Source organism: Spermophilus citellus (genome assembly GCF_964194105.1).
Source record: "Spermophilus citellus genome assembly, chromosome: 13".
NCBI classification, from domain to species: Eukaryota; Metazoa; Chordata; class Mammalia; order Rodentia; family Sciuridae; genus Spermophilus; species Spermophilus citellus.
Window position 1 is genome coordinate 65212876 of NC_138193.1, and position 17044 is coordinate 65229919.

Here is a 17044-nt window from a genome sequence, read left to right on the forward strand (position 1 = left end):
CATATTATAAAACAAAAACTATGCCCACTGAATAGTTCCTTCTTATTTCTCCCTCCATGTACCCTCTGGTAACTCTCCTTTCTACTTTTTTGTTTCTGTGATTTTGAGCCATACTACATTTGTGCTTTTGTGATTTGCTTTACTTAGTGTAGTCTCCTCAAGATATATCCATATTGTACCGTGTGATAAGATTTTTTCTTTGTAAGGCTGAATAAGATTCCATTTTATGTATTTAACTCATTTTGTTTATTCATTCATTTTTTATTTTAAAGAGTGAGAGGGGGGGGGAGAGAGAGAATTTTTAATATTTATTTTTTAGTTCTCGGCGGACACAACATCTTTGTTGGTATGTGGTGCTGAGGATTGAACCCGGGCCACATGCATGCCAGTTGAGCGCGCTACCGCTTGAGCCACATCCCCAGCCCTCATTCATTTTTTAATTAATTAATTTTAATTAGGTATATATGACAGCAGAATGCATTTTGTTTCATAGTACACAATTGTTATTCATTTAAAAAATATTTTTAGTTGCAGATTGTCGCAATACTTTTATTTTATTTCATTTTATGTGGTGCTGAGAATTGAACCCATGTGCCTAGCAAGTGCTCTACCATTGAGTGCCAGCCTCATTCATTTTTTGATGTTTTGATTTCTTCCACATCTTGATTATTGTGAATAATATTCCAGTGATTGTGGGAGTGCAAGTATCTCTTTGAGGTCCTGTATATTATTATTATTATTATTTATTTATTTTTTTAAAGAGAGAGTGAGAGGGGGAGAAAGAGAGAGAATTTTAATATTTATTTTTTAGTTTTTGGCGGACACAACATCTTTGTGTGTGGTGCTGAGGATCGAACCCGGGCCGCACACATGCCAGGCGAGCCTGCTACTGCTTGAGCCACATCCCCAGCCCCCTCTATATAATTTTGGATATGTACCCAAGAGAGATTTTTAGATCAAAGTGAATTCCATTTTTCTTATAACATTTTTTTTCGGGGAGAGGGGATACCAGGAATTGAAATTGAGCCACACCCCCAGCCCTTTTTTGTATTTTATTTAGAGATATGGTCTCACTGAGTTGCTTAGCACCTCAAGGTTGCTGAGGCTAGCTTGGAACTTGTGATCCTCCTGTCTCAGCCTTCAGATCCGTTGAGATTACAGGCGTGCACCACCGCAACGGGCTCTTAAAACTGTTTTAATGTTTAAATTCCATCTTACTTGATGTTAGTATAGCCAGCTGAGTTTGCATTTGCTCACTTTCTGCATGGAGTATTTCATTACATCCTTTTGCTTTCACATTATTTGTATCATTGGATATAAAGTGAACCTCTGTATAATAGTTGAAGCATATGTTTTAATCCATTCTGCCGATCTGTCATTTGATTGAATGCTTTAAAAATAATTACTGCAACAATAAATGTTGTTGAGGATGTGGTGAAAAGGGTACACTCATGCATTGCTGGTAGGACTGCAAATTGGTACAACCACTATGGAAAGCAATATGGAGATTCCTCAGAAAATTGGGAATGGAACCACGATTTGACCCAGCTATCCCACTCCTTGGTTTATACCCAAAAGACTTAAAATCAGCATATTATTAGCGATGCAGCCAAATCAATATTTATAGGAGCTCAATTCACAGCAGCTAGACTGTGGAACCCACCTAGGTGTCCCTGAATAGATGAATGGATAAAGAAAATATGGTATATATAATCAATGGGATATTACTCAGCTTTAAAAAAGTAAAATTATGGCATTTGCCAGTAAATGGTTGGAATTGGAGAATACATGCTAAGTGAAATAAGCCAATCCCACAAAACTAGAGGCCGAATGTTTTCTCTAATGTGTGGATGCTAATTCACAATAAGGTGTGTGGGGGGGCACTAGGGAAGAATAGCATTACCTTAGATAAGGTAGAGGGAAGTGATGGGAGGAGAGGGGAGGGGATGTGGGGATAGGAAAGATAGTAGAATGAAATGGACATTATTACTGTATGTATATAGGTGACATGACCAATATGATTCTGTAACATGTACTCTCAGAAAAATGAAAAATTATATGCCATCTATGTGTGAAATATCAAAGTGCATCATTGCATTCTACTGTCATGTATAACTAATTTAAATAAAAAAAATTTTAAAAAAAATCCTGATAGTTGTGTCATTTTGCCTTTTGTTTTCAGCTTGTCACAGAGTCACTTTTGTTCTTTTCCCCTATTAGTTTTTTTGTTTAGTTGCTTTTTTCTTTGTAATTTTTTAAAAGAAATTTTTAGTTGCTTTTTAAGTGAAACATTTTTATTCCCTTTTCACTAATTTTTGTGTTTAACATGGAGATTACACCTAACCTCCTAAAGGTATGTCTAATTTGAATTTATACCAGTTTAACTTCTGTGCTATGTAAAAACTGTGCTCCTATATGATTCCACCCCCCCATTTTGGTATTGATGCTACAGATTGCAGTTTTGTATATTGTGTTCCCAAAACATAGACTAGTTTCTTTTTTTACTTCATATTTTCAATAATGTAGAAAACAAGTGGAATTACAAACCAAAATTATAATAAAGCTTGCTTCTTATTTATTAAATTATATTTCTACATAACACTGTGGTACATTTTGGCATATTCATATGTACATCTAATGTAGTTTGCTTTATTTCAATCCCTAATACTTATTTTCCTCCTCTTTCCTGCCCATGGTAATAATGCTATTTTTTTTATAATTGCCTAAATATTTATATCAGAGATTTTTATTTCTTTTTTACCGTTCAGCTTCCTTTCACTTCAGTTTGAGGGTATCCTTTTAGCAATTCTTACAGGGCTGGTCTGGTGATAACAAACTCCTTTAGTGTTTGGTTTTCTTAGATTGTGATAATCTCTCTCATTTTGAAGGGCAGTTTTGCTCAATATAGAATTTTTGGTTGAAAGGTCTTTTTTTTAATTTCAAAAAAAGGTATTTTTAAATTTTATTTTTATATATTTATTCTGAATATATAAATCCACTGCCTTCTGGCCTCCAACGTTTTTATGAGAAATTGACTGATAATCTTACTGAAGATCTTATATACTATTAGTGGCTTCTCTTCCCCCTTTGGCCTTCTGGGAAGTTTGGTTTTATTGTGTATTGATGAGTCACTTTGAAACTCCTACTTGGAATTTATTTTAATTCTTGTATTTATAGTTTCATATCTTTCATCAGGTTTGGGTATTATTTCTTTAGGTACTCTTTTTATGTGTTTTTTCTTTTTTATCCTTGGATTCCTATAATGAGTTAGTTGGTCTGCATCAGTGTATCCCATAGATTGTTTTCTTTCCTTCATCTCCTGCACCTCACTGACTTACTGAGTTATTTTCAGGTGTGCCGATTATTTCTTCTGTTTGTTCAGAGCTGTTTATGAACCCTTCTAGTGGATTTTTCCTTTGTTGTTGTACTTTTGCACTCCAGATTCCCCCCCTCCCATTTTCTTTCTCCTCCTCTCTCTTATACTGGGAACCTTTTTAAGAGCACTCTACCACTGACCTCAGTAATTGTCAATTTTTTGAAATAGTGTCTTACCCAAACTGCCCCAAACCTGTGATCCTCCTGCCTCACCCTTGCAGATTGCTGCAATTAGAGGCATGTGCTGCTGTGTCTAGCTTAGATTTTCTTTAAAATTTATGTAAGCAGGATGGGGTTGTGGCTCAGTGGCAGAGAGCTTGCCTCTCACATGTGAGGCACTGGGTTCGATCCTCCACCACATAAAAATAAAGAAAGAAAATAAAGATATTCTGTTCATGTATAACTAAAAAATATTTTTAAAAATAAAATTTTTGTACGTTATTGATGATTTTACTTTGTTTTCTGTCTTTGTCCTTCTCTTTGCTCTGTGAACACTGTTAACATAGGAGACTTTAAAAACACCTATGTTTAAGGTACTAAGTCCATCAGATGTGCCCTCTTACTTACTTACTTACTTATCCCTCCCCTTTTTGTGATACTGAAGATGGAAGCCAGGGTTGCTTTTCCAATGAGCCACGCCCACAGTTCTTTTTATTTTTAAAATTTTGAGTTTGGTTTCAGAAAGTTGCTGAGGTTGGCCTTGATCTTTTGGTCTTCTTATCCTTAGCTCCCGAATAACTGGGATTACAGGTGTGAACTACCTGGCCAGCTCTCAGATACATTTTCTGTTTATTCATTTTGTTCCTCAAGTGGATAATACTTTGCTTTTTTTTCCCCCCTTGTGATTATTTTTGGGGGAGCAGGGGCAGAGTTCAGTTAAAAACTGGCCATTTGAACTTTGCAGTGTTTTAAGTGTTGAAATCAAATTTTCTTTCTATTTCAGGTCTTGGTCTTTTTAATTGATATAGTGGTTTATTTTGTTAATAGATCAGACTATTATGAAAGCTTATGATATGTTCAGGTCTTTTCTAAGCCTGTATCTCTCCCTCGGCATACACAGTAGCCCAGTGTATATAGTTGTTTCACCAGTGTATATAGTTGTTTTTTAATGTCCTCCAAATAAGTTTCAGTTCCTTTAAATCTTGTGATATTAACTTCACTTTTTTTTTTTTTAAACAGTTGTAGCCATCTTATGTATCTGTACTTCACCAAATAGAGATATTTGGAGGACTGTTCCTTATTTCCCACTCTGGCTCCAGCAAGGTCATCAGAAAACACTGTTGATGTCCAAACAGTTCCCTGCCCTTAGGGAGGAATGGATAGCATTTATGTCACTGAAGGTGGAGATTGACAGCAATTTAACCACGAAACTTTTCTCTGTTAGTGTAAGAGTTCAGATTAACTTGAGTCCTTGAAAAAATGCCTTAGACAGTTTATGCTGTTACATTTATTGAGGTGGATTTCTGGCACTTTGTGTTCTGCCATCTCCCTGTTGTCCTTTTCTTCTCAATAACTAATAGAGGACGATTTGTGAACCAGATTCATGCTTCCATCTTTACTAGGATTGGAGGCATGCTATTTTTTTTCTGTACTTTTTGAATTTTCATTTATAATATAGCCATCTAAAAGGGCCTAATATTTTTTTTCCTCAGAGAATTTCATAATTTTCTTTCAAGGAACTTGTCACTTAACCAGTAAAATTTGATTATCAAAATTAAGGCTCTTATGGAATTCTCATTTTTTTAGTAATTAAATTTGAAGAAAATCAGATATGTGCTGCAGAAGTGAGCACAGAAATCTATATTCTATATTTTATCACAGTAGAAAACGTGTATCATAATTGCTTATTGGCAAAATGAAGTATGAACTATTGTCTAATTCTAATGTTAATCAGAATGATGTTAAAATCACATTCTTAGATAAAGCTTATAAAAGTGGTGAACTTAATTGATATTTTACTTCTTGAAATCAAACAGTATTTGTAGTTTGAAATTACCATCATTATTCCCCTTCTCTTCCTCCTTTTTTCTCTTCCTCTCCTCTTCACAGTGCTAAAGATGAAACCTAAGGCCTTGTGCATCCTATTGAAGTACTCTACTACTGACCTACATCCCATGTCATTTTTTTTTCAATGGATAAATATAAGTGTTGAAGTAAATGGTATTGAAATAGTGTAGTTCAAAAGAAGTCTCATCAACATAGAATTTCTCCAATATTATTTTCTTACTCTAGTTTTACCTTCTGCTTCAGAATTAGACAATACATATTGACTGTGTGATAGTGAAGGCAGAATTTATATGGTTTACATCCATGAAATATAAAAATCAATGCTTAAGATTCAAAATCTCAAATTTTGTACAGTTTCGTGTGTGTGTGTGTGTGTGTGTGTGTGTGTGTGTGTGTTGTACTGTGGTTCAAACACAAAGACTTGACACATGATAGATGAGTGTTCTACCACCAAAATACATATCCATTCCTTGTATAAACATTCTATGTATTGAAAATAATAGGAAACCTCATCTTTTTACTTTTGAGAGCCCTTAAATTAGTAATTACTGGTCCAGTCTTACATTTCTTATTTTTTGATTTAGCAGTTCACAGTTTTATGGTTGAAAAAGATTCTATTAGTCATATCTTTTTTTATTGGGGGTGGGGGGAACCCAGGATTGAACTCAGCATTCCACCACTGAGCCACATCCCCAGCCCTATTTTGTTTTGTTTTTAAATATTTTTTTAGTTGTAGATGGACACAATATTTTTATTTACTTATTTTGATGTGGTGCTGAGGATTGAACCCAGGGCCTCACTCATTTGAGGCAAGCGCTATACCACTGAGCTATAACCCCAGCCCTCCAGCCCTATTTTGTATTTGATTTAGAGACAGGGTGTCACTGAGATGCTTTGCACCTCACTTTTGCTGAGGCTGGCTTTGAACTCATTGAACATCCTGCCTCAGGCTTCCAAGCTGCTGGGATTACAGGTGTGCACCACCAAGTCTGGCTAATCATACCTTAAAATTTTTTTTAAGTTGTAGGTGGACACAATGCCTTTATTTTATTTACTTGTTTTGTGGTGCTGATGATTGAACCCAGTGCCTCACACATGCTAGGCAAGTGAGCTATAACCCTAGCCCAATAGTTATATCTTTACAAATATATTTTTTCTCATACTTGCTATTTCTGCTTTAAAATGAAAGAGTCTTTCTCTTTGTCTTTTTTTTAAATTGTAGAGTGTTAAGAGGGTTTCTACTGTGTACTCCAGTAAAAGTTATATAGACACTTTTTAAACGGTTAATATGAGGGGAATAGTATATCTGAAATGTTTTACTTGTGTTCTCTCTGAATTGCAGTTTATTTTTAATTGCCTACATTTTAAATATATATGTATGTATTTTTTTAGTTATAGGTGGGCACAATACTTTTATTTTATCTATTTATTTAAAAAATTTTATTGTCTCCTTTTAGTTATATTGCCTACATTTTAATTTTGTATTTAATTTGCTTTTATATTAATGATGTACCTACATTTCAATGGCATCTTCTTAATACTTAGATTTTGAACTAATTATGTGCTTCTCTGTTGTGATTAGAAAATTAAGCTTATGATTTGTTTGGCTAAAATTTGCTTTAAAATAAAATTTGTGTCAAATTTTATTTTTACTGTTTTGCACTGCTATTTATTGTATTTGGTAATTACTATTTTAAGAGATTTAAATCAGATTTTATTTTCATTATGTTTTACACTGCCATTTATGATACTTGGTAATCATTATTTTACCAACTTAAAAATACTGGTTCATTAACTAATATCTTGAAATTTCAAGCTGTGTTACCTTTTTCATCTCAAGTGATTTATTTATTTACTTATTTTTAAAGAGAGAGAGGGAGAGAGAATTTTAATATTTATTTTTTAGTTCTTGGCGGACACAACATCTTTGTATGTGGTGCTGAGGATTGAACCCGGGCCGCACGCTTGCCAGGCGAGCGCGCTACCGCTTGAGCCACATCCCTAGCCCTCAAGTGATTTATATAGGGCAATTATTTTTAACTATTGTCTGTATTTCTGTTTTGTAGTTGAAACATTGTAGTCGGTATATACATGACTTGTTTCCTTCACTCATCAAGAATTTGGATCCTGTACCACTTAGACACCTCCTTAATCTGGTTTCAGCTCTTGAGCCAAGTGTTCACACTGAACAGGTAATACATTCAGGACATAATAGTGATCTGATCCCCCTGGAACACCCCCCCCCCCCCAATATAAGATGACAACTTATTTTGTGATTCAGGTATTTTACTTGTCATTTATTGTTGACCTTTCAGTTAGACAAAAATGTTTTACATTTGCTACAATGTTTCATAAAGGCTCCAAATTAATCTCTCTCTCTTTTTAGACACTGTACTTGGCATCCATGTTAATTAAAGCATTGTGGAATAATGCCCTAGCAGCTAAGGCTCAACTGTCTAAACAGAGTTCTTTTGCATCTTTATTAAACACTAATATTCCTATTGGAAATAAGAAAGGTTAGTAAAGCATATGGTATTTTAAATTTACTTGTACAAAGTTAATGAAATTTGAAGTGTTTTCTGCTATTGGTTGAGCATCCTTAATCTGAAAATCTGAAATTTGAAATGTTCCAAATTCCAAAACTTTTTGAACATTGACGTTATGGCACACGTGGAAAATTACACACCTTGCATCATGTGAGAGGTCACAGCCAAAACATAAACATACTAAAAGTATTGAAAAATCTTCTTCAGGTTATGTGTATAAACCTAAAGATAGAAGTGGTGTAAAAGGCATATATGGAATAAAAAATGGATTTTGTGTTTAGATTTTGGTCTCATCATCAAAATATGTCATTATGTATGTGTAGATATTAAAAAATATGAATATATCTGAAATCTGAAACACTTTTGGTCTCGAGCATTTCAGATAAAGGTTACTTGATCTATATTTACAATTCAATTTTAATTACAAGATAAGTTTGGGAATGGGAAGTATACTCTATATGAAAGGATTAATAAATTGTCTTTGGTTCCTGTTTTTGGTTTATCAAGTAAAGTATAGTAAGTTTTGGTAGGTCTGGATATTTCTCATCTTTAATATTGTTTCCTTTAAAAATTAAAACAAATTTGATTTAGAAATAATTTTATGAGTAGAACATAATAGTTTTCTTTTTATGTTCCCCACTTGAATATTTTTCTGCTGCGTCAGGTGCTTTATGCGTATCTTTCACATGTGTAACTCTTAAGGACTTCCTAAAATTTTACGTATTTACACCCAATTTTTTCTCCTGACATTATATACTACTTTTCTCTTAGGCTAACCTGTGTAGGTACCCACAATAGCTATTCCAGGTTTCCCTGTTTGTATTTTGATTGTGTAATATGAACAACTGATAAGCTGTCCCCCAAAAGCTCAGTCACTTAGAATGTTTTCCTCCTTTCCCCTTCCCCTTTTTCCTTCAGAGGAAGAAGAGCTCAGAAGAGCAGCTCCATCACCTTGTAAGTTGAGCCTTAGAAATGCATGACAATATGACTTACAGTTTTGTTTTAGTGGTCTTCTGGAGTTAATTGATTTTATATAGCAACATCAGTAATAAAGTTTATTTTGAAAAGACATGAACCTTAGTAATCCATCTTCAGTCTTCCTCCTTTTTATTTTGGGTAGTGTTGGGGTTTGAACAAATGGCCTCTCACATGCTATATAGGTGTTCTACCACTGAACTGTACCCCTGTCCTCCATCTTACCTGTTTTGATTCAAACCATTAGTATCTTTTAATTGAAATTGTGTATATCCACTTTTATTTTTTGGTACTGGGCATTGGACCCAGGGACACTTTACCACTGAGCTGAAACCCCAGTCCTTTTCGTTTTTATTTTGAGGCAGGGTCTTGTTAAGATGCTGAGGCTAGCTTTGAATTTGCCATTGTTCTGCTTCAGCCTTCTGAGTTGCTGGGATTACAGTTGTGTGCCACCATTTTGGCACTGTGCATCTACCTTTAGAAGTAATTGCCAAATGTGAACAAATTTAGAGATTGTATTTTTGGCTACTTAGCATAAAGCTTTGGCAAATTACTCAAAGAATCAGTTTCTTCTGTTAGGTCTATGCTAGTACAAATTAGAACTAAAAATAAAAAAATCTACTTTCCAGGGTCACCTGCGGCAAGTCCTCAAAGCAGTGATAACAGTGATACACATCAAAGTGGAGGAAGTGACATTGAAATGGATGAGCAACTTATTAATAGAACTAAACATGTGCAACAGAGACTTTCAGACACGGAGGTATGAAATTATTTTTTCCTATTTTCAATGATTTTTGTTTCTGCCTTGTTTATCATTTGAACTGGGAATATAAATGTAACCCATGGTGACTCTTCTCTTTTTAGTATTTTTGACCTCTTTTTAAAAAATTCTATTTTGTATAGTTCAAAAGAATATGGCAAGACTGTGGCCATCTTTTATAAAAACACAGTGTTTTCATATTAGTTACTTTTTTCCTACTAGTTTGACTATTTAAATCTATTTGTTTCTAAATACAGGAATCCATGCAGGGAAGTTCTGATGAGACTGCCAACAGTGGTGAAGATGGAAGCAGTGGTCCTGGTAGCAGTAGTGGGCACAGTGATGGATCTAGCAATGAGGTCAATTCTAGCCATGCAAGCCAGTCAGCTGGGAGCCCTGGAAGTGAGGTGCAGTCAGAAGACATTGCAGATATGGAAGCCCTGAAAGAAGAAGAAGATGAGGATCATGGTCATAATCCTCCCAAAGCCAGTTGTGGTACAGATCTTCGGAGTAGAAAGTTAGAAAGTCAAGCAGGCATGTGCTTGGGGGATTCCCAAGGCCCATCTGAAAGAAATGGAACAAGCAATGGAACAGGAAAGGACCTGGTTTTTAACACTGAGTCGTTGCCATCTGTAGATAATCGAATACGAATGCTGGATGCTTGTTCTCACTCTGAAGACCCAGAACATGATATTTCAGGGGAAATAAATGCTGCTCGTATAGCACAAGGTTCTCAGGAGTCTTGTATCACACGGACTGGAGATTTCCTTGGGGAGAGTATTGGAAATGAATTATTTAATTGCCATCAATTTATTGGTCCCCAGCATCACCAGCACCACCACCACCACCACCACCACCATGATGGGTAAGCCTGCTTAAAAATAACTATTCAGCTTGCATTTCTTTTACAGAAGTATTTTAGCTACATTTATTCAGTTAAAATTTATTCTAGATTATTGCTGTTAAATAATATGGTGCAAACTGTAAATGCTAGTCAAATTTATAGTATGCACATTTAAAAAAGCAAATGAAGCAGTATGATTAATTTTCATTATATATTTAAATGAGTTTTTTTTCTAAAATATCATTTCCAAATTAATCAGTATGAAAATTAAGATACTTTGCATTTTTTAAAAGAATTCTTGAATACTTAGTGTATATTTTATAATTTTTTATTCATCTCTGTTTAGCCACTTTTTACGTGTGTGTAGTGACCATAAATGTCTAGTGGATATCATATTGAAGAGCACAGATTTAGACTTTTAGCACTTGTATCGCCTGAAAGCAGATTTCAGATTGCTCATGCAGTGGATCTGGGGGTGTAGCTCAGTAGTAGGGCACTTGCCTTGCATGCATGATGCTGTGGGTTTAATCCCAGCATTGCCCCCAGAAAAACCCATCAAGGAAAAAAAAAACCCCACAAGATTACTTTTGGAAACTGCTTCTAAACTGTGATGATGAAAAGGGAAATTAAATGCTTTTCCTAATTAAATACTAATTAGGATAAGCTGTAGTATAATTTTTTTGGTTATCTGTGAATTATACCCATAGTATTTAATAATGATTCTTACTAGTGATATTATATTGAGCAAAATATTTAATTTTTCTTTAATTTTCTCACCTATAAAATGGGAAAAATAGTAATAGTACCTCTGTCATGGGCTTACTGTGAGAATTTGTGGACTAATGTGATTGTCACAAAATAAGTGCTCCGTAAGTATTAGCTGCTATTTATTATTGTCATTAAAAAGAGTAGATTTTTTTTTTTTGTACTGGGGATTGAACCCAGGAGCACTTAACCACTGAGCCACATCCCTAGCCCCACCCCCCTGCCCCTTTTTGAATATTTTTGTAGTTGTAGATGGACATAATACCTTTATTTGTTCATTCTCCCAGGATTGAACCCAATGTCTCATGCAAGCTAGTAAAGCACTCTACCGCTGATCCACCCCCCACCCCCACCCCACTACAGCCCTACAGTTTTATTTTGAGACAGGGTCTTTTTGAGTTGCTGAAGCTGGTCTTAACTTGTAATCTTCCTGCCTCACCCTCTTCAGTTGCTGAGTTTATAGGCATGTACCACCGTGCCTAGCCAAAGAGTAGTATTTTGAGTTGATGATGAAACATGAATATGTGATTTGTTAGAATAAGTTTTCTTAGCCATGACATTTTGCTAGATTTTCCAGAATTCAACTGAGTTGTTTGAGTGCTCTATATATTTGTACTTAACTACTTTGTTTCCTTTTTCTGTTACTAACATATCTAAATTGAGGGCAGTGTTTCTTAGTCTTGACACAGTTGACATATTGGGCCATATAATTTTTTTTTAAGTATTTTTGCTGTAGTTGCCCACAATACCTTTATTTTACTTGTTTTTTATGTGGTGCTGAGGATCGAACCCAGTGCGTTGCATGTGCTAGGCAAGCACTCTGCCACTCAACCCCAACCCCTGGGCCATATAATTTTTTGGTTTGAATTCTCAGCAATGTGAATTCTGTCTTGTGCATTGTAGAACATTGAACGGTTTACATAGCTCCTATCTCTAGAAGCCAGTCGTATATGTAATAGTAATAATAATAATTATAAATACTCTTGTTTAGAATAACAAAAATGTCTCTAGATATTGCCAGATGGCCCTGCTGGAAGACAGAATCACCTAGTTGAGATTCTTTGTTTTAATGTCTCATATTAAGGGTGTGTGCATTCAAAATTGTTCCTAGCCCTGTTCATGATGAAAACATAACAGTTCATTGTAAAGCTGAGATGCAGTATGTTCTGTTTAATATGTTGCCTGTCTTGTCACCCATCCTAACAATAAGTTAAAAAGAAGTCAACCCCACAAGATATAATGACTTAATTTTTTAAGCTCTTTCTTTCTTTCTATATTCCATGTGTCTGATACTACTTGTGTATCTCTAAATTAACCCTGCACTTTTCTTCTTGTTAGTTTTTCATCTTTTTGTTTTTACATTCTTTTCAGTATTCAGTACAATGTTTTAGAAGTGAGTGCTTATGTATCTTTGTTGTGCATGCTGGCCTGGTAAATAGGTTTTGGGATATATATTACAATATACATTGATGAATTGTGTTTCTGCTAAAAATCTCCCAATTAATTTATTTTTGGTGGTGCTGGGGATTGGACCCAGGGCTTTGTGAATGCTAAGGATGCACTCTTTCATCCACATCTCCAGTACTCCACTTATCTCTGTCTAGATTGCAGCCATAAATTGAAATATTTCCTTGGTAGTTATCCCATTTGATTCTGAAGATGTATGAACAAATGTAAAAAAATTTTAAGGTTTCACTTTGTGACTTTATGAAATAATACATAACTGGGAGTATTATTGATCTTGCCAAAATGAATTCTCTCTGAAGTTGTTCTAGCAAGGTATAAGTATTCATTTGTACATATTTTAAAGTATGATATGTCCACATTGTTAAATCACGAATAATAGTTCTAACATTGGGGTCTGTAGTTTTTATAAAGCTCATTAACATTCCATATATATATATATATATTTTTTTTTTTAAAGAAACCTTCAGATCCTGGCACTACAAAATAGTAACAACAGCAACAAAAACCAGTTTGCTTTGTTTCTGATTGTGTTGTAATTTGTGCGAACTGTTTTAAGAGAGGCATTTTTTTTAATGATTCACAAATTATGTTTAATTTCTTAAGTACTAACTGTGCTTTTCTTTGTATTATAGGCATATGGTTGATGATATGCTAAGTGCAGATGACGTCAGTTGCAGCAGCTCGCAGGTCAGTGCAAAATCAGAAAAAAATATGGCTGATTTTGATGGTGAAGAATCTGGATGTGAAGAGGAACTAGTTCAGATTAATTCACATGCAGAACTAACATCTCATCTCCAACAACATCTTCCCAATTTAGCATCTATTTACCATGAACATCTTAGTCAAGGTAAGGTTCTGTAGTAAGTAAAGTAAATTACTTTCTTCAAAGCAGAAATAATTTATATTGTTAAAAGAAATCAACAGTTAATGTTATGATACTTAAGTTTTTTTGCCAAAACAATTTTGTATGATGATTATCTTTCCAAAGGAGTGATATCAGTTTAAATACTCCATTGTTAATATAAATAAAGACTGCATTTCTATCAAGTGATGTTCAGCTGGAAAAGACTATGCTTATTAAGAATTTTTAAGGAAATTACAGATTTATATTTTAGAAAATAGATGGCTGTATGGATTTTATTTTTCAAAATCATAGGAGCCGGCTGCAGTGGTACATGCCTGTAATCCTAGCTCCTGGGAAGTCTTGGACAAGAGGATGGCGAGTTCAAAGCCAGCCTCAGCAATAGCAAGACACTAAGCAACTCGATGAGACCCTGTCTCTACATAAAAATACAAAATAGGACTGAGTATATGGCTTAGTGGTTGAGTGCCCCTGTGTTCAATCCACAGCACCCCCACCACACTCCCCCACCCCTTAAAAAAAAGGAACTGAAAGTAATAGGAGCTGGGAATGGTGGTGCATGCATGTAATTTCAGTGGCTCTGGAGGTGGAGGCAGGAGGATTGCAAGTTTTAAGCCAGCCTCAGCAATTTAGCAAGGCCCTATACAACTCAGCAAGACCCTTTCTCTAAATAAAATATAAAAAGGGCTTGGGATGTGCCTTAGTGATTAAGTGCTCCTCGTTTCAATCCCTAGTACTAAAAAGCAAAAAAAAAAAAAAAAAAAAAAAAAAAAAAAAAAAAAAGATGTGCACATGTGCACATACACACATGTACCCCTCCCCCCCCCAAAAAAAAAAGAAGAAAGAAAAAAATAATAGGAGATTACAGCAATTCTGTATTATAGGATTTCATTTATATGAAATATCTATAATGGGCATATCTCTATAGACAACGTATTTTAGTTGTTTATGGATTGAGAGGTTTGGCAGGGTTGGGGGGGATAAGGAAGGGTAACTGCTAAAGAGCAAGGCATTTCTTTTTAAAAATTTATTTAATTTTAATTCTTTAGTTATACATGTCAGTAGAATGTATTTTGACATACATACATAGAGATAACTTCTCATTCTTTGGATTGTACATGATGTGGATTTACATTGGTCGTATATTCATATATGAATATAAGAAACTAATGTCTGATTCATTCTACTGTCTTTCCAGTTCCCATTTTCCTTCCCTTTTTTTCATTTCCCTTTGTTTGTTCTAAAGAACTTCTGTTCTTCCAATGCATTTCTTCTTACTGTGGTGATGAAAATGTTTGAGAAATGATCATACTAATTATTCTAGATTGATCTAAAGAAAGTAATATAACATGACCAGATCTGGAGGATAGAAGAGATTAAAGAGTAGAACATTGCAGTCCTGACATTTACGAGATTGAAGCAGGAAGATCACTTCAGCCCAGGGGTTTAAAGCCAGCCTCGGCAACATACTAATGAATATACAGGCACATATACATAGCCACCCAAACCCAACCATCCTCTTGCTTAGTTAGCATAACATCAGCACATGACTAGGCTATGAAATAGGATTTGATATGATAGTACATTACAAGTAAACCTGATGCATTGTATTTTTGCTAAAAGACCAGATCAGACTTAACACAATTCATGAATCTTGGTAATAACTTACTGATTTCAAATATTCCTTGGTAGTTGTCTTGACTTTTATTGTTGTGTTACTGTGGTTGTTCTGGAGTAAATAGGTTAAGATTGAGGTCATCAGATTGAATTTGAAGCCATATTTTAAAATCCTCACCATTTTCTTTTTCCATGTTTTTTTTTTTATTTAGTCAGTATTTTGCATATCCTTTTTCATGAAGTTGACCAGAATGATTATATGTGTTAATCCACTTAGAATCACCTTGTTTTGCAAAATTTTAGCACTATAAAGAATCTTCAACACATTTGGACAAATAATCAAATTTAAACATGGACCCCAGCTGCAATGCCATATACTTACAGTTCCAACTATTTGGAAGGCTGAAGCAGGAGGATTGTTTGAGCTCAGGTGTTCTAGGCCAGCCTGGACAACATAGTGAGATGCTTTAAAAATAATAATAAAAAAACATGGGCAGAAGATACTTCAAAAAGAATATACTTAAAAATGGTTAGTAAATGACAGGCACCGTCCCCACTGTAATTACAGGATTACATGCCTGTAATCCTAGCAGCTTTTTTTTTTTAAGAGAGAGAGAAGTTTTTAATACTTTTTTTTTTTTTTTAAGTTTTCAGTGGACACATCTTTATTTTATTTTTTTAATGTGGTGTTGAGGATCGAACCCAGCGCCCTGCGCATGCCAGGCAAGCTCGCCTACCGCTTGAGCCACATCCCCAGCCCATCCTAGCAGCTTTTGAGGCTGAGACAGGATTGTAAGTTCAAAGCCAGCCTCAGCAATTTAGTTAAGGCCCTAAGGAATTCAAAGAGATTTTGTCTGTAAATAAAGTTATAAAAGAGGCTGGGGATGTGCTTGGTGGTTAATTCCCTCTGGGTTTGATCCCTGGTACTTAAAGAAACAACAACAACAAACCCAAAAAGAAAAGATTAGTACATACTACTACTACTTTTTTTTTTCCTTTGGCAGTGCTGTGGAATCAAACGGAGGGCCTCACATATTCTAGGCAAGTGCTATAGCACTGAGCCACATCCCCCGTCAATAACTATTTTATTAATGTTTCATCATATGGAAAATATAAGTTAAAATCACAGTGATATACTACTACACATCTATTGGAATGGATAAATTTAAGGACTGAAGATATCAAGACTGACATTAAGAATGTGAAATGAAACTCTTTTACATTGTTCTTGAAGCATATAAAATATAGTCACTTAACTGGTGTATCATTGTCATGTCCCCTCTACCCTGTGTGCCCCCAGCCTATTTTATAGTCCCAGGGATAGATCAACTTCTTACAAAATTAAATATATACCTACCACATAACCCAGCTGTTCCTGCCCTAGGTTTTTTATCCAAAAGAGATGAAAGAATATCTATAAAAAGATTTATTGTAAAAGAGTGATCATACCTGCTTCATTCATAAGAACCTAACTAGAATTAACTGGATGTGGTTACTCAACACCATTAGGGTTTTTTGTTTGTTTTTTTCCCAAAGGACACATATCTTTGTTTATTTTTATGTGGTGCTTCGGATCGAACCAGGGTCTCACACCTCTGAGGCAAATATTGTACCACTGAGCTACAGCTACAGCCCCCAACACCATTAGTTGTTAAAAAATAAAAATAAAAATAAAAAACACTATGGCAAACGAAGCTAGCAACAAGAGTCGATCCTGTATATCACATATGTGTACTTATAGAAGTACTTCTAGGCCAGTCAAAAGTAATTTGTAATGACAGAAGATTGCTCAGTGACTGCCTAGGATTTGGTGGGCAATGTCTGAT

The 17044-nt window shown here is 34.9% G+C and overlaps 1 protein-coding gene across 4 annotated transcripts in view; it reads left to right on the forward strand.

The window, feature by feature from the left end:
- USP34 (ubiquitin specific peptidase 34) overlaps positions 1 to 17044 on the forward strand; it is a gene marked incomplete at its 3' end in the record, with an annotated part of 228681 nt that overhangs the window by 73139 nt on the left and 138498 nt on the right. For 3 of the 4 annotated variants that reach the window (XR_014018694.1, XM_081265549.1, XM_081265551.1), the window contains exons 11-16: positions 7449 to 7574; positions 7769 to 7898; positions 8847 to 8882; positions 9533 to 9663; positions 9921 to 10528; positions 13372 to 13586. Coding sequence is in view for 3 of the 4 variants with exons in the window: in XM_081265549.1 (XP_081121675.1) it covers positions 7449 to 7574; positions 7769 to 7898; positions 8847 to 8882; positions 9533 to 9663; positions 9921 to 10528; positions 13372 to 13586 (1246 nt within the window). The remainder of the gene's footprint in view (positions 1 to 7448; positions 7575 to 7768; positions 7899 to 8846; positions 8883 to 9532; positions 9664 to 9920; positions 10529 to 13371; positions 13587 to 17044) is intronic. The other variant, XM_081265550.1, reaches the window with a different exon arrangement.